Source organism: Nuphar pumila, chromosome 10 (genome assembly GCF_984573655.1).
Source record: "Nuphar pumila chromosome 10, dmNupPumi1.hap1.1, whole genome shotgun sequence".
Taxonomy (NCBI): domain Eukaryota; kingdom Viridiplantae; phylum Streptophyta; class Magnoliopsida; order Nymphaeales; family Nymphaeaceae; genus Nuphar; species Nuphar pumila.
In genome coordinates, this window is record NC_143258.1 from 5,493,554 (window position 1) to 5,512,871 (window position 19,318).

General features: G+C 42.6%; 1 protein-coding gene across 1 annotated transcript; it reads left to right on the forward strand.

Annotated features, from left to right (window-relative positions):
- Positions 1 to 11,256: 11,256 nt before the first annotated feature.
- On the forward strand, positions 11,257 to 14,118 carry LOC149823335 (molybdate transporter 1-like). Its single transcript, XM_090018783.1, has 2 exons — positions 11,257 to 12,764; positions 13,821 to 14,118. Exon 1 carries the CDS (start codon positions 11,369 to 11,371, stop codon positions 12,749 to 12,751), a length of 1,383 nt encoding a protein of 460 aa, XP_089874909.1. The 5' UTR covers positions 11,257 to 11,368; the 3' UTR covers positions 12,752 to 12,764; positions 13,821 to 14,118.
- The last annotated feature ends 5,200 nt before the right edge of the window (positions 14,119 to 19,318 follow it).

Sequence of the window (19,318 nt, forward strand, 5' to 3'; positions counted from 1 at the left end):
AACATGTAACCTCTTTAACGCCACTGGTTCAAAAGGAGTTGGACCACTTGGTCTGGTTATCACCCTCACTGGTACAAGGCTACAACTACCGGTTTGAGAAGAGTTAGACGTTGTGGCTGCACCATACCTAACCATATTCCGGATGCCTACTGCCCACATGGTCCATTCAGTATTGCGGCCATGGTATGAGCCGAACCAGACTGGAGTCAAACCGACCCCAGCCCAAAACCTGGTATGGGCACTGCTAACTATGGCACACCCATACCTATTGAAAATTTAGCATCGGTATTCAGCCCAACACGTCACAAAAGATTGGTGTTCCAGTCCTACTTTGGCATGGCCAATTTCATCACCAATGCTGAAATACTACTAATTTAGCCTACTATCCCCACACGATGGTAGGAGCCACCATCCGATCTAACCCCACAGTGGGTTGGGTTCACTCCAACAAGGAACGAGCGAACCAGCCCGATCTCCCTGCACCTATGTACAGAACCGATTTTAACAACAATAGTATAGGTAGATAACTATATATATATATATATATTTTAATATCATCAGTCACACCCCTTCGAGGTGGATAGTTGTATGGCTGATGCCAATCCAACTTAACTATATATGTTGGTTGTCATACACAGCATAAAAGAAATCTTCACTTCTCATGTTAAATAGTGGTAACGTAATCACCACAATGCATGTTACAACAAGGAGCTAATATACATGCTTTTACAATTACATCTATGCACATAATTTTATTTGATTGAAAACAAGAACCTTTATGACAGTCCAACGTTCAGCCATAGGTGAAGAAAAAGAAGCATTTAATTAATGCTATGCCATACACATATAAACCTCTTTAATGCTTTCCTAAATTGCAGATTTCATTAAACAAGAACTACCGTAATCGACCTGTGCATTAGCATGATACAACAGGGATGAAACAAGTTGTTTGTGCTATATTTCTAATATATAAATTTCTGAACTTACAAACCTGAAGATCTATATATTTCTATCCTGGTACTCTTGTATATATATATATATATATATATATATATATATATATATATATTATATGTATAGCAGTTTTACACCAGCATCAATAAGGTTACACGATGGCATGTGACGGCTCCCTTCAGCCTGTTATTGTTTTAATTTTTTTTTTTTTTTATATATGAAATTTTATAATGTTCAGCATGCATAAGGTTGTGCGTAGGTAAGATTCTACCTAACGTTTTTTTTCCAGAATTGTCTTGGTCTGTATTCATTACAAAATATGCAAACCAGCTTGCATATACTGCTGAATGCTTAACTCCATCATAGTGATTGGCATACAGGTGCACGCCCATACATATAGTGTAACCAAATCAACGCCCACTCACAATGCTGACTCGGGTATAAGCGTGTAGCAGTAAGACCTAGCTTACTCAATGCCCATCATGGCCAAAACCATTGGCAGGACCACTGCGTTCCATCATATAGACGGATAGGTGGCTCAACCCCAAACACAAGTGGCCTCAATAATCTTATGGTCTGCATAAGTCGATGGTGTTGTCGCAAACAACCTTGGTGGTGCTGCAACAAGGTGGTGCTGCAACAAGGTTGTGCTACAGGACATCGAACACTTGCACAAATAAAATATAATACTCCTTACCTCGTTCGAAGCTTTGACCGACAACGATGGTGGGTTTTTTTTTTCCACGTTGGAGCACACTTGGTCACGAAGAAGAAAACTTTCACCTTCCAACAATGGTGGTTGTACACAAGAGAGAGAGAGAGAGAGAGAGAGAGAGAGAGAGAGAGAGAGAGAGAGAGAGAGAGAGATGGGTAGTCTCGTGTGGCTCCCCATCATAATTAATGTTCTCATTTAATTCCCCCCCTTCTTAGGGGAGTTTCAAGTATTCAATTCTCAACCCTCATCCCATGTTTTTGGTGGGTGTATACATTTCCTAAATTGCCCCCACTTACCTTCAACACAAGTTTCTCTAACTACTTTCTTGAAAAAAGTGGAGTTCAAACCAACTCCCACACGTTTTTGGTGGGAGGTGGTTATGAGATAGCAGTTTTTTTTTTCCCTACATTATCCCCTTTTTGTGCAAAAATGAAGAATCCATGCACAAGGGGTTTTGAACCGGGGTCATCAACCTACGGGGTAACGAGCCCCACCACTTGTGCTACACTATTTTTCGTTGCAAAGTGTGTGAATTAAAGTGTATTTAACTCTTTAGTCTTGTTTCGGATTTTATGAAAAAAAATAATGTTTTTCATTTCTAGGTAGGCACTCCGGGGCTTTGAACTTGGGTTGTGGCTCCCCACAACCGTGCATCCTACCACTACACACCATCACTTGGTGTTTACTTTTTGCAAGAAAATTCTATTTATGTCATATTTGGATTTTTTTTTTTTTCATTTAGAATTTTGTAAATTTCACGGGTTTTACATCCTTCCCCTCTAAAAAGAAAATTTCGTCCGCGAAATTTGTAATACATATCAATCAAACAATTGAGGGTACTTGTCCTTCATTGCTGCTTCTGGTTCCCACGTGCATTCTTCTAAGCCATGATGTCTCCATCTCACTTTGACTAGTGGGATGATCTTGTTTCGTATCACTCGCTCACTGCGATCTACGATTTCAATCGGTCTCTCTTCTACGGTCAGATCTTCTTGCACACTGATGTCCTCAAACTGAATCACGTGTGATGGATCTTGAATGTATTTTCTCAACATCGATACTTGAAATACATTATGAATCTTGGCAAGTTGAGATGGTAGCTCAACTCGATAAGCCGTTTCACCGATCCGCTCTAATATCGGGAAAGGTCCGACGTATCTAGGACTCAACTTTCCCTTCTTTCCGAATCTGAAAACGCTCTTGGTCGGCGATACCTTGACAAACACTGCATCTCCCACTTCGAAACTAAGCTCTCTGCGTCTCTGATCCGCATAGCTTTTCTGTCGACTCTGTGCTGCTCTAAGTCGATCTTGTATCTTCTGTATTTGTTCAGTGTAATGTTGAAGTACCATTGGCGACTCAACTGTTCTTTCGCCAACTTCATCCCAATATACTGGTGACCTACAAGGCCGCCCATACAGTGCTTCGAAGGGCGCCATGCCAATACTCGCATGGTAGCTATTATTGTAAGCGAATTCTGCTAGTACCACGTGAGTGTCCCATTCGCCTTTCCAATCCAACATACAGGCTCGTAGCATGTCCTCCAGTGTCTGTATGGTCCTTTCTGACTGTCCATCGGTTTGTGGATGAAAGGCAGTGCTGAACTTCAACTTAGTTCCCAATGCCTTTTGTAACTGCCCCCACAATCGTGAGGTAAACCGAGGGTCTCTATCAGAAATAATCGAGACTGGCACCCCATGTAGTCGCACTATCTCCTGGATATACAGATCAGTCAGGCTCTCCAGTGACTGACCCTTCCTCATCGGTAGGAAGTGCGCTGACTTAGTAAGTCGGTCAACCACTACCCAAATAGAGTCATGGTTCTTTCGGGTTCGCGGTAACCCCATCAAGAAATCCATCGTAATATGTTCCCATTTCCATTGAGGAATTTCCATCAGCTGCATCGTTCCTCCTGGCCTTTGATGCTCAATTTTGATTTGTTGACACGTCAAGCACTTTGCAACGTATTTTGCAACATCACGCTTCATTCCATTCCACCAGTACCCGAGTTGTAGATCTTTAAACATCTTGGTACTGCCCGGGTGAATGGTATACTTGCTCTTATGTGCCTCTGCCAATAACTCTTCTCTGGTCTCTGGATCGCTCGGCACCCATAGTCGATCCTTAAACCATATACTTTCATCCTCTTTGCGCTGGAAAGCAGTGTCTTCTTGCAATGCAAACGCCTCCATCTTCCCGTACTGCGAATCTTCTTTTTGCTTAATCCTGATCCGCTCTTGTAGTTCTGATCGTACAGTCATGCTAGCCAACCTAAGTACGCCTTGATCATCGGAGAAAGGTCTCCATTCTGTGAACTCAGAAATCATCTTCCATCCAAGATTTACCAGGCTAGAGAGATTTCCCCCAGCCTTACGACTAAGGGCATCAGCAACCACATTTGCTTTCCCTGGATGGTACGAGATTGTAAATTCGTAGTCCTTGATGAACTCGAGCCACCTTCTTTGTCGCATATTAAGTTCCTTCTGAGAAAACAGATACTTCAAGCTCTTGTGATCAGTGAAGACTTCAAACTTCTCCCCATATAAATAATGTCTCCAAACCTTCAAAGCAAAAACCACGGCCGCCAACTCCAGGTCGTGAGTGGGGTAGTTCCTCTCATGAATCTTCAGTTGTCGTGATGCATAGGCAATGACCTTGACGTGTTGCATCAGTACACACCCCAGTCCAGTAGCAGAAGCGTCCGTGTACACCACGAATCCTCCGCTTCCAGATGGTAAGGCTAACACCGGAGCCGTGGTAAGCTTAACTTTAAGGGTTTGAAAACTTTCTTCACTCTTCTCATTCCATTCGAACTTTACCCCTTTTCGTAAAAGCTTTGTCATTGGCATAGCGATTCGAGAGAAGTCTTGAATGAATCGCCTATAGTAGCCGGCTAATCCTAGGAAGCTTCGAATTTCACTGATATTCTTTGGTTGTGACCAATTCATCACAGCTTCGACTTTGGCAGGATCTACTGAAACTCCATCCTTCGAGATCACATGTCCAAGGAACATGACTTCTTTAAGCCAAAATTCGCATTTTGAGAACTTGGCATATAACTGGTGTGTCCGGAGGGTTTCTAAAATGATCTTCAGATGTTCTTTGTGTTCCTCCACATTTTCTGAGTATATCAGTATGTCATCAATGAAGATAATGACGAAGGAGTCTAAGTATGGCCTGAATACCCGATTCATCAGGTCCATGAATGTCGCTGGGGCATTCGTGAGTCCAAATGGCATCACCACAAATTCAAAATGTCCATATCTGGTCCGAAATGCTGATTTTGGGATATCTTCATTCTTTATTCTCAACTGATGGTAACCTGACCTCAAATCAATTTTAGAAAAGACCTTTGCTCTTTTCAATTGATCAAATATATCCTCAATACGGGGTAAAGGATATTTATTCTTCACTGTTGCTTGATTCAACATTCTATAGTCTATGCATAGTCTCATAGACCCGTCCTTCTTTTTCACGAACAGAACCGGTGCTCCCCATGGAGACGTGCTTGGTCGTACAAAACCACGCTCCATCAGTTCTTGCAACTGCTTCTTCAGTTCTTTCAACTCTGCTGGTGCCATCCGATAAAGTGCTCTTGATATTGGCTTTGTACCTGGCATCAGTTCAATCCCAAACTCGACTTCCCGCTGAGGAGGAAGTCCAGGAAGTTCTTCTGGGAATACATCAGCAAAATTGCGGACGATTTCCAGCTCTTCAATCGGAGTCAGCTTTCCTTCTCCTCCGATCATACTGACTAAAAAGGCCATATCTCCACGACGGAGATACTTTTGGGCCTTGAGGGTCGAAACAACCTTTTTTTGAATACCTGGTCTTGCTAGACGAAATACAACCTCTGGCATGTTAGGTCGAGACAAGACAACCTTTCCTTCTCTACAGAGAATCCTGGCGTAATGTTCAAATAGCCAGTCCATACCTAATATGACATCATACTCGGTCATATCGAGTAATACTAAATTTGCAGGTAGGTTGTGATTCCCTAATATGATCTCTACTTCTGGCATATAGTTCACACAGATTTCATTGAGCCCTATGGGGTTGTATACCACTAATTCATGGTTCAGTGATTCTGTGGGATTTCTAAGTTGTTTTGCAAAATTAACAGATATAAAGGAATGTGAAGCTCCACAATCAAATAAGACAAACGCAGCTTGGCCCGAAACAAGCACGGTACCTTGCACAAGGTTCCCCGTCTCCAGTTGGTCAGCTGTGGTGGCATACACGCGTCCTGCTACGCGTTGTGGAGCAGCCTGAGGCTGTGGTGGTGGTGCACGGTGTTGTTGAGGTTGTTGTCCTCCAGTACCACGTCGTGCATCATCGGCTTGCTTCTTCCGACACTCCTTGATATAGTGTCCCATTTTTCCACAGTAAAGACACCCTCCTGTCTCCCGGGGGCATTGTTGTCCGGGGTGAAAGCGATTGCACTTCTGACACCTTTGATTCTGTCCTGGCCTGGGTTTGGTGTCATTCTCGTGTCGTGGCTTCTTGTTCTGAGGGTGGAATCCCCTCCCACCAAACTTCTTCTTGAATTCGGGCTTTTGAACCCCGATTTTGTTCTTCTGCGATCTTTGTCCCTCCTTCCAGTCGTCATCAAGGAGAGTCGCCACCTGTGTGTCCAGGACAGACAGGAACAATTCATTACCATTTAATGGTTAACGGTACCTTATAAATTTTTATGTAATTTATGACACGGAGAGAAATGATCTTTTACCTGAATAGCCTCCTCTAGGTTCTTAGGCCCTCGAGTGTATAGACGGTTCCTCAAGCCCATCTTCAAGCCTCGAGCAAACTTCATTGCCCGATCCTCGTCCGATGTGTACACGTTCGGACAATATCGTTCCAAACTGTGGAACTTAGTGATGTAGTCTGCTAGGGACATCTCACCCTGTTGCAGGTCCAAGAACTCCTGCATCTTCTTTGCCCTCTCATGCTTGGGAAAATAGGTGGCATTGAAGACTTCTACAAATTCAGTCCAGGATACTGGGCCGTCCTGGAACTTGATTGCCCTGGTGGTTTTCCACCACTTTTCAGCATGATCCTTGAGACGATAAGTCCCAAAGTCCACCCGACGCTCCTCGGGCACCTCCAGTACACGGAAGATACGTTCAATCTCCTGAATCCAACTCTCAGCAGCTTCTGAATCCGTCTTTCCGGAGAAAGCAGGAGGATCCATGTCCATGAATTTCTTGTAGGACATAGTCCCACCGTTTGTACTCTTCTCATGGGCCACATGGTGTAGATTGTCGCCCATCTGCTGCATTGTCATAGCTTGCTGGCCTACTACTTCGGCCAGATTATGTAGTGTTTCCATAATATCGTTGCAACGATTTGCCCACGCCATCTATTCGAGCAAATAAAATTCGTTACAACTTGAGCTATGATTTTGTGAATTAATCGTACACACTCATATGATCTTTATCTCTACATTACAAAAACAACTTTTTTTACATACTTACAGAGTCATCGCGGTCGCTGTAAGAGCCAAGATCTCAGATTATTCAGTCCTGCTCTGATACCAAAAACTGTAACGCCCCGACTTTTTATAGTAAAAATTTTAGAGTAAATTTTTTTTTTTTTTGAAATAGCGGAAGTGCGAAAACACAAGTCGGGTGCATTACAGGGTAAAACAGAGAAGTACTAAACATACCATTCATTAATTGAAACATTAATGTCATTAATTACATCCCATAACAGAAATGTAAATCTACTAATCAGAGTTCGAACAGTAAACACTGAAAAACTGAGATTTCTTGACTACTTCCATACGCGATGCCAACGATGCTCCGATTTAATTACTACCTGAAAAATATTTAAAGCAGAAGGGTCAGACTCCCCTGTCTGCGTAAGAAGCATTATATTTATATGTGGTGCTCAGTGTCCTGTGTACAAGTATGTGCAACAACTATAGATATAACCAGCATAGAAATTTATATCATTCTAAGAAAATGATTATACTTTCTAATTCATGATATAGTGCAAAAGATGACTGAACTAAAGATACAATTATTTACATTAGCATAATCTGTAACACACACATATCGGATTTATTTGGACCATAAACAAACTCAAATCCTTTCTTATTAAATGGGATTCGTTTGGGACTCAAGCATATCCACACTCTTGTTTTCTTTAGTGGGATCCATTTGGATCATCCAAATGAATCTAAATATTATTTTGCTTAGTGGGATACATTTGGGTCTCCTAATAAATCCAAATCACTTTTTCTTTAAAGAAAGATCTTTTTGCATCTTAGGCGGATTCGAACAACTATTTTTTTGTAATAGGATCCATTTGGGTCTCAAATAGATAAAAAAAAACTTTATTCATTTAGCGATATCCAATTAGGTTGACCTGACACATTCAAAGATCTAAATAGTGCATATCAAAGTTTCGTAAACCAATATGGATTCGTTTGAGTTTAGACCCCTCTCAGGTCCAAACACAATGGTTCAAACTCAGATTGGGTCCCCTAATGGGATCCAATCCCAATCACATAGATTGATTAATTTGGATCTTCTCTAAGATTCAAATTCAGATCTAGATCGAGATACTTTATTAAAAACCTTATAAATTTTTAATTAAATGTTTAAATAAACAAAGTAAACAATTAACCGCCGCATAACTCAATAATATATATTAAAATATTTGCCAAAAATCATGGATATTGCATGTCGAGCTGGCCCAATAAACCACAGGCTGACTCGAAGCCGGCCCACATATACAACAGACCAGGTTTCGTCCTGATGGCTAATGGGCTCGAGCCTAAAACCCTGACTCAAACCCAACCCATGGCGGGCAGGTTAAATTGGCCCATGGTTTTGTTGCCCACCTCTATAGTTGATACTTGACAACTATAACCTCATCTCCCATCTTATTTTTCACTCTCATCACTCGTCTCATCTTCTCTCCAAGACAACTTTGATGCTCGTAGACTAGGGATGGCAGCGGGGTGGGGGACAAGGTCTCCACCCCCGCCCCGCCTCAAGATTTTATCCTCCATCCCCAGCGGGGAATGGATTTTATCCTCCATCCCCGCCTTCATCCCCGTTTCATGTCTTCCATCCCCTGTTCAAACGGGGATGAGGCGGGGCAGGGCGGGGATATTGCGGGAAAAAGTGGTTGGGGCGGGGATGAGGCGGGGATCGTGGCGGGGCGGGGAAAAGTGCACGTCCATCCCCGCCTCCACCCCCGGACGAGGATGGATTTTAACCTTCGTCCCCGCCTCCATCCCCGTTTCATACCCTTCATCCCCAGTCCAAACGGGGCGAGGCGGGGCCCCGCTTTCGCCCGGTCCACTGCCATCCCTATCATAGATACATCTTGTTGTATATTTAATAGGGGTTTGCCTGACCTCATTTCGCCTATCATAAAAGAAAAAGGTTTGTCATTTCCATATTATTTATAACTTTACAACTTTAAACATGGTGGAAAAGCGTTTGTAGAGATCTTTTAACTCATCCCCCATTGGCAGCATTGCTTAGTATATGGTTTGACTTTGAAGTAGCTTAGAAGTGATGTGTAAAAGATTATAGTAATGGAAGCCTACCTTTGTTCCATTGATTGACGAAGAAATAGAATATCCATTTATCCAGGCAGTAAGAATGCGAACGGATCGGGTTTGGAATCTCAAAATACATTGAGAAGTCGGGTTGGTTTGAATCCCAAACAGCCAAATTTTGCAATTTTCTTGATCCATTTGAAATGCTAACTCCAAAAGAAGATCAGGTGCAATGTGATTGCACACTTTTACTGTGCTGCTGCACCTGATCACCCCCCACTTCTTATGGGGACCCACAGGTTACAGCCTGTATCCCAACGATGATGGATGATCAGACACAGCAGCACTGTAAAATTGTCCAATCACATTGTACCTTATTCTTTCTTCAAAAATGACTTCCAAAAGTTTTATATATATATATATATATAGAGAGAGAGAGAGAGGGTAGGTGTCTGACCTTTCTTTGTGCCTACCGTGTGCTTATCAAGTTTGAAAATATTGTTTTTATTTTTTTCTAAAATTGGACCATTTGGATAGTCTAATTCTAACACAGTTAGTTTTTTATAAGATTAAAAAAATGAAGGATACAATTTCAAAAAATAACCAATACTTAAAAAAACTTTTCTTTTCTCAAAAAAGTATAATCCAAGTATGATTTCCGAATAAATTGATCATGCACATATAGTAGGGTCAACCTAAAAACCATATCCAAGGTTGGTAGGCATGCAATAGACATAAATAGAGTCAGGCACTTACCCTTTTCCCTCTCTCCCTTGTTTATATATATATATAACAATGATGTGTGACCTGCACTTCCATCAGACAGTAGGTTTCTCTCTACCATGGCCATGACATGACCTCCCCCTTCTTCCTCCTCTACAGCTCTACTGTAGACCATAGTGACAAAAGCTATAAAGGGCAAAATCTTGGGAGTCAAAAACTCAAGAGATTTTTAAATTTTTCATAAATCTTGGCAATAAAAAGCAATTTTTATAAGAAAATATAAATAAAATACATTTAAAAATAAAAAACTCACAATAAATATATGCTAAAACCATAAATATTGTGATATTTGTCACGGTTTGAAAATCTCACAAAAAAATACCGTTTTAAACTTTCAAGCAATTTCTGGTGATATTATAGCTAAATTTTTATAAAATCTTCCAATATTTGTTATAGAGCTATGGACCCACCACCAGATAACGTTCTTCCACTCCTCTCTTCATTACCAAACCCTCTCTCTTCCTCTTTTTCCTCTTCCTCATCCTCATCTTCCTACAACACCCTCACCTCTTCTTCTCCTTTATTCCCCATGGACTCACCCACTTAGGGGTGGCAATCGGGTCTGGTTGGCGGGTCGGGTTGGTGGGTCAGCATACATCAACCCGAACCCGACCTGTTTATTAAACGGGTTGGTTGTGGCAAACACGAACCCGACCCGTTTAATAAGCGGGTAACCCGACACAACCCGCCAACCCATTTAATAAATGGGTTGGGTAGGGTAAACGGGTTCTCAAGTTCGCAGGTCGGGTTGGCGGGTTGACCCACCCGCCTAACCCGTTTATTAAACGGGTCAGGCGGGTTGGCATACCCCTAACACGAACCCGACCCGTTTAATAAACGGGTTAGGCGGGTTGACCCGTTTATTAAACGGGTTCATTTTTTCCAAACCCGAACCCACCTAAGAGGCCGGTTGGCGGGTCGTGTCAGGTTTTGCCACCCCTACACCCACTGCTCTAGATCCCATGGCCATTATCACAACCCGTCTCCCCCCTTCCCCTCTTTCCGTCTGGTATCTTGTGGTCAATGTGAAATAACTTTACACAAGCCAAAAACACTATGATTCTTTTTGGGTATTTGGATTTGGATTTGGATTTAGATCCAAAATCTAAATCCATTATACGAAAACTAACGCTGTCCATACCATACTCGGACAAAAGTTAAAAATGATAAAATTTTGGCAACCAAAAACCTCGCAAGATGAGACAATCTCCCTCGATAGGAACCGTGCATCTCACTTGGGGATGTGTGGAGTAGAGGCCACGCCTACGTGTGGAGTGAAGATATCAAGGGATCCCGTTTCTCCAGGCACCGCTATAATAAAACCCCACCGCGCAGCCAGAAACCTCACACAAGCCGAAGTGGCCGTGAGCGTCAGACTCTGAGCCACCGTCCCCTACGAAATGGCCCAAAATTGCCTGCCTCCTACATCCTCCTGCCGGGAAACCGCCATCTCCCTGCCGGAAACCGATGATCCGCTCCCCGGTTTCCTGTCGACGCTCCTCAAAGCCCTAAGAACGAACCTCGCATTCCGGTCGCGGTGGGCGGAGATCAACGGCGCGATGGGCGACCTCGGCACCTTCATCCCCATCGTCATCTCCCTCACCCTCGTCAACGGCCTCGACCTCGGCACCACCCTGATATTCACCGGGATTTACAACATCGCCACCGGCGCCCTCTTCGGCGTCCCGATGCCCGTCCAGCCGATGAAGTCGATCGCCGCCGCCGCGATCTCCGGCGGAAACTCCTTCGGCGTCCCGGAGATCATGGCCGCCGGAATCCTCACCTCCGGCGCCCTGTTCCTCCTCGGCGCCACCGGCCTCATGCGCCTCGCCTACCGCCTCATCCCCCTTCCGGTGGTCCGTGGTATCCAGCTGTCCCAGGGTTTATCCTTCGCTCTAACCGCGGTTAAGTACGTGAGGTATAACCAAGACTTCTCCAAAGGAAAGTCAGGGGGAAGTCGACCATGGTTGGGTTTAGATGGCTTGATTTTATCACTCTTCTGTTTCTGCTTCATCGTTGTCGTGAGCTCCGTCAACGAAGAGAGGAATGACGTGGCATCAGAGCACGAGGACGAAGGACACGTGTCGATTAGTGATAGGGTGGTACGAATTTTAGGGTACTTGCCGTCCGCTTTTATCGTGTTCGTTCTCGGGTTGGTCCTTGCCATAATCGGGAAGCCCAGCGTCGTCAGCGACTTGAAGGTGGGGCCCTCTCGCGCACGTGTGGTCAAGATCTCCTCGCACGCTTGGAAGGAAGGGTTCGTCAAGGGCGCGGTCCCTCAGCTGCCCTTGTCGATTCTGAACTCGGTCATCGCCGTCTGCAAGCTCGGCGTTGACCTCTTCCCGGCAAAGGAATTCTCGGCAACACGAATCTCGGTCAGCGTCGGGATCATGAATTTAGTAGGGTGTTGGTTCGGCGCTTTGCCGTGCTGCCATGGTGCAGGCGGGCTGGCCGGGCAGTACAAGTTTGGGGGTAGGTCCGGGGCATGTGTCGCGTTGCTGGGTGTGGTCAAGTTCGTTGTGGGCTTGGTCATAGGTGGCTCTCTCGTGGGGATATTAAAGGAATTTCCGGTGGGTCTGTTGGGGGTGTTGCTGCTGTTCGCCGGGATCGAGCTTGCCATAGCGGCGAGGGACATGAACTCTAAGGCAGAATGGTTCGTGATGCTAGTGGTGAGCTCGGTCTCGTTGGTTGGGTCCAATGCTGCCCTTGGGTTCCTGTGCGGGATGGCCACTCATTTGTTCATTAAAGTCAAAGATCTCAACCGAGACCGAACCGATGCCTAAAGACCAAACTGCTGTGAGTTTTTTATATCCCTTGATGTTTGAGCTAGAGGACTTATTGGTCAATCATATCTCGTTGACCGATTTCGTATATGTTCTTTAAATAAAAAGTAACCCTTATGTTAATCTATGTCTTACGATGCTTACTTTTATAGTTGAATGCTAAGAAAATGGCAAAAGTATTGTGGCTGCCACATTTTCATAAATATGCATCATTATAAAATGATCATAAGCACAATAAAGGATAAGTATACAAGCTAAGATAATTGATTCTTTATCAATGGCTCACTAGAAGATTGGCTAATGGACTAAACTATTGAAGTGGGCCAATGGTAATCAAAAGAAGCACACTCATAAAAATATTATGTCATTATGCGTGTTTTAAATGTTTTATTTATTTTCATTCAATGTCTAAGAGAAATTAAAATGAAAAATTCAACTATAGTGGACTTGATGTTTCATTTTGAGGTGCATCTTCATTGGATAGTTTGTTGTCATTTGATTCATCCATATAAGGAATAAGTTCTTCCTCATCTTCTGTTTGATCATCATTCACACTCTCATTTTCCAACTCTTCAACTTGCTTTTATTTGCCTTTATTAAAAAATACTGAAATAATTAATAATTTAATAAAAAAAAAATCTTTTAGATCACATAAAAATACCAAAACATACCTTTTCTAGTTGACCCTTCATTTGAAGCCGAATATTTTCTTTAAATAAAAAGTAACCCTTGTGGCCCAACTTAATCTATGGCTTACGATGGTTACTTTTATAGTTGAATGCTAAGAAAATGACCAAAGTATTGTGGCTACCACATTTTCATAAATATGCATCATTATAAAATTATCATAAGCACAATAAAGAATAAGTAAATAAGATAAGATAATTGATTCTTTATCAATGGCTCACTAGAAGATTGGCTTATGGACTAAACTATTGAAGTGGGCCAATGTTAATCAAAAGAAGAACACTCATAAAAATATTATGTCATTATGTGTGTTTTAAATGTTTTATTTATTTTTTCATCCTATTGCAAGTGTCCCGGACCGAGCCTTTTTGCCGCGTCGCAGGTTTGCAAAAAATTCTATGCCCGTAACAGCAAGGCTCCCAAACATTGGCTAAATGCTGATAAGAGAAGACTTTATTCCATTACATGTGCTTGCTAGACAGGTATCATATCTCTAAGTCATCAAATATTCCATATGTTTCGTGGAGCATTAGTACACCCATCACCAACCAGCAGTGCATGGATATCCTTTTCTAGTGCCCATAAGTGGCCATTGTATTAGTAGCTAAATCTGCATTGTATGATATGGTGATATTTGGTTTCTCATGATATTTAATTTTACAGTGCTTTTCCTTGAGTCAGATTTCTCCCTACGGTGCTTGGGGTTAAGGGTGTCAATGGGTCAGGTTGGACCCGGACTCGACCCGTACCAAACCCTTTAGGGTTAGTGTTTGGTAGGGATGGCAGTGGGGCGGGGCGGGGCGGGGGACAAGGTTTCCACCCCCGCCCCGCCTCAAAATTTTATCCTCCACCCCCGCCCCGCCTCCGCGGCGGGGATGGATTTTATCCTCCACCCCCACCTTCATCCCCGTTTCATGTCCTCCACCCCCGCCCCGTCCCCGTTTCCGCCTTCATCCCCGTTTCATGTCCTCCACCACGATCGACGCAGTCTGCGCCCGGTATGCCTCCTCGAAGGCGGAGTTGAACCGCCTGAAAGCCTGCCTCGTGCTTTCGGCATCGATCACCACCGGCATCTCCGCCATGGCCACCACGACCTCGCTCCACGCCATGCGCTCGTAGTTAGCGACGTACTGCCGAAGCTTCTTGGTGTGCATTCGCACCCAAGCGTCGCCGAGGACGAGTCGGAGATCGAAGCTCTGCACCTTAACGATGATGTACTGAAGATTGTTCGTAAGGAAGAGGTAGGAGAGGGGTACGTCTCGCTAGAGCTCCGCCCTCCCGTCGAGCTTGCAGAGGAGGCTGAGTATGAGGGTGGAGGCCTCCCCCTGCGACGGCCCGACTACAATGATAATGCGGATGGGGAAGGGGAAGAGGCGACGGCCCGGCGGCTCCAGGGTTAGGAAATTAGGGAAGGGAGTTAGGGTTAGTAAACAGTAAAAATATAAAGGGTTGGGGGTGGGGATGTGGCGGGGCCGGGGCGGGGATGGGCCGGGATGGGGATGGGCCGGGGCCAGGGCGGGGATGGGCTGGGGCAGGGCCGGGGCGGGGCGGGGCGGGCGGGGGAACGTGCCAGTCCATCCCCGCCTCCACCCCCGGACGGGGATGGATTTTAACCTTCGTCCCCACCTCCATCCTCGTTTCATACCCTTCATCCCCGGTCCAAACGGGGCGAGGCGGGGCGGGGCCCCGCTTTCCCCCGGTCCACTGCCATCCCTAGTGTTTGGTGATAAAGGTGGTTTGATTAGAAACGGGGTCAGATACAAAGGGTTTGATTAGTATATAGAGTCGGGTATGGTTTGTGAAACTTCATATCAAACCCAGGCTCAACCTGATTTCTGATTAAGACGTGTGATTTTTCAATACAAAAGATGTAAAATATATTATTTTATTGGGTATGAGCGAGGTCTGGTTCATGTAATCTTTATAGGACTGGTGTATGGTTTTTTTTTATGGTGGACTGGATCACACATGCTCCAGACCTGTTACCCACACCTCAAATTCAGATATGGTTTCATACTCACCTCAGTTCTAACCAGATCTGACCCGTTGACAACCATACTTTGTGTTACATCCCGAATTTCAGAAGATAGTTTATCACTCTTCTGGGTCCCACCTAGGGCTAGATGGCTTTCACTGCTTGCAGGAAAAGGTATGTAGATCCTAGAGCTCGGATCTGCACCATCTTTTGAAATTTGGGTAGTAACACTTCGGGTGTTTGTAGGGGTGTCACCATGTTGAGTATGATGTCCTAAACTGGCAAGACATGATCCGACCTAGTTCTAAACCCGTGGACAAGAGTGAAATACAAGACAAGCTACTCATGTTTTTGTTTGTGCTTGGCTCGTAAAGAATTTGTTGAAACTCATAAAAATAGGTTTGACAAATCAAAACACAAACAATAGGTATTCAGCTTGAATCTACTAGTAGACGCTCTTCACTTGTCGGGTAGGAGAAAGTAGTGCACGTCATCTTGTGTTGGGACGTTGCAGGATCAAAACCCAATGGTATAGTTGTTGCCTGACCCCATCATGACTTTAAAAAAAATGTAATAAATATGTGGTACATAGGCATGCACACAAGCCGAGTTTGGGCCAATCCTAGGCCGTTTGAACTCGGCTCGTTTCAAAACTTGAACAACATTGTTCAAACTCGTCTCGATTCCGAGCTCAAGCCACGCCAAGCTTGGCCGTTGTTCCAAAAAATATTACCAGGAAAGGGTCTTGCAAATGTGGAATTCAACCCCAAGCATGAAATTCGAACTCAACACCTTTTAAGAAAGTAACTAACCCCTACCCATTAATGAAATGATGATTTTAGTGTTTTACAGTGCAAACACACACACACACACATATATATATATATATATATATATATATATATATATATATATATATATATATATATATATATATATAGAGAGAGAGAGAGAGAGAGAGAGAGACCTTATGAGAGCTTTACCAAGCTTTTCGATCTTAAACGAGTTCAAAGACTCATCAAACTTAGCTCGTTTATCCACACCGAGCTTGGACTTGTGTTCTAGCTCGGCTCATTTATTCTTTCGAATTTGTTTGAGCCAAGCTTAAATGGGTCAAGCTCAAGCCAAGCCCAAGCTAGCTCTGCTCGTTGTGCATCCCTAGTGGTACATATATGTTATATCAAATAATAGTGTAAATAAATACTTGAACAGTTTGGCTTGCAAGCAATGCGTTTAGAGTTATAATTTCATGATAACTTAGTGCTTTTAAACCTTGCCCAAAATTTGTAACATCTTCCCATATAGGCCTAAAATATGGACTATTGTATAAATCAAATGATAATGTATTTGCAAAAAAAAAAGCTTCCTATGGCACCATAAACTTTCTTTCTTTCTTTTCTTTTGAAATCATTGTTTTGTGTTGTTTAAGTGCTTAAGTATTGACTCATAAAAAAATTCATCTTTGCCAATCTATAAAATAGAATCTTCTTTTCATTTTTCCTTTTTTTGGCGCTTTAACTATTCCACAAAGAATTGTTTTACATCTTCATTAACATTTGGACACTCTTAACACCTTTCCTTGTTCCTGCTAAATATTCCAGCTATAGCATTCAGGATGATGCCATATAATTTTGCCAGCATCTCAAGCAGGTGTTTCATTCACACAATCTCAAAAGCACAGTTGATTCACAATTTCTTGAACTTCAAAATGTTGATTCAGGAATTCATAAACTTCAAACCCGTCCGACTTTTAGTCACTGCTTTGAATAGTGAGAGTTTCATGACAAAGAAAAACAAGCAAACACACTATCAGAGTTTTTCTTACAGCATAAACTACAGTCATCCATGTGTTTAAAGATTTTCAATAGCTTAGTCACATTGAGTTTGCAAGTGAGACTCCATAAAAGATGAACAGTATAATAGCCCATATCAAATGATTTCAAGGTGAAAAGCCTTTTAGATGTAGAATAATGACTTCTCTCTATGTGCAGAGTAGAGGAAAACCTGTTACTAACAAGCTAACTCAAATACTGGAAAGATGAGAAGCTATGTACAATAGTAACAAGTTTTTGATATCTCATCTACAAGTATATCAATAGGACCAATACAACAAGAGAACATGGTGGATCAAAATGAGTCGTCAAGGTCTGCTTACAGAATCAAAAAGTGAAAAAGGCATATACTCAGTTCACTTCAACAGAGCAAACCATATGACAAACTCAAGTTAAAAAATGTTTGGCAATGAGAGAGGATAACTAATGCCATCAAAGCCAAATATGTATAAATGCATGAAAATAAACATAAATATGTGCATGATTACCATGCAAACATATTAAATTGAAAAGTTTTTTTTATTAAAACTTTTACTTGGAAATTGGCATAAAAACACACACTTCTCGCCCTAAGGCACATCTTTGAGCGAGGCATGCGCCTCACGGCTTAAGGCGTATATCTCAACTACACATGCACCCCACCAATGATTCTTGAGGCATGATTCGCATGAAGTTTAGCCATGTGCCTGAGGTGTGTGCTTCATGCCTCAAGGCGCAGGTACTTAACAACATTGCATTAGAATGTTCCTGGATATTGGACTATAGATAACTGGACCAACGGTGCTTTGCTTGTCTTGTAGGAACCACTAGTGCACATCACCTTGTGTTGAGACATTACAAGTTCAAAACCCAATGGTATAGTTGTTTAACTGGTAGGGGTTGGACTAACCCCAACTTGCCTTTCAAAAAAAAAGTTGTTAGCTTGAGATTATTTAAATAATATATCATTCCCTTGCAAAGGAACCAAAATGACCTTTAAGCTTTTTCTATAAATGATGCATTAGGGTTAGGGGTGTCAACGGGTCGGGTTTGGTTCTGACCCAAGTGAAACCATACTTGGACCCAATTTTCAGGTATGGTATTGTGTCCAGACCCGAGTGTAATCGGGTCCACTATAAGAGAAACCATACCCAGACCCGGACTGTACCTAGTAAAATAATATTTTTTATCATATTTATATTGAAAAATTATGGGTCTTAATCAAAACTCAGGTCGGGCCTGGGTCTGGTATAAAATTTCATAAACTATACCCGAATCCATGTACTAATCGGATCTTTGGGTCAGGATCCAAGTCTTAATCGGGTATTCTTATTTATCATCATACCCTACAGGGTTTGGTCCGAATCAGGTCCAGGTAAACCAAATCCATTGACACGCCTAATTAGGGTGCCTTTAAAATTAAATCTGACCCATTGACACCCCTAATTAGGGTGTCAAATCCAATTCTTTATAAAAAAAAAAAAACAAATCAAATCTAATTTGTCATAGAGGTACAAAACTGTCATATTAGCCCCCCTTTTCTTGTTCTGCCCGTTAGGCCTTACAGGGAAGTGTTTTATGATAGATATGAACAGTTAGATGTGTTTAGCATGCTCAATTTAATAAGAATCGACTCTTGAATCATGTTTTTTTAGACAAAAAAAAATATGAGTAAAAAAACATTGATGCCCTCAATAGCCATTGATTTTAGATCACCGAAAAACCCTACATACAGGTCAGATTTCGTTGATCCAAAAGTCGATTTCCACTAAACAAAACCTCTAGATCATATCTATGGTGTTAGATGTGAGAAAAACACAAAAAATTATGAGTTTTGAAGGGGCTTAATAGGGGAGAACGAGAAAAGGTTTACTCTCTCTAGAGAGAGTAATGCGCTGATTCTAAAAATAAAACTTTTATAAAAAAAACATGATAAAAAAGTCGATTCTCACTAAATCGAGCATGCTAGACATATTTAACAGTTCAGATCTATCATAAAACACTTCAAACTATGAAGCCTAATGGGGTAAAAGAGAAAATATAACCTAATATGTTCAGTTCATGTGCACACACACACACACATATATATATATA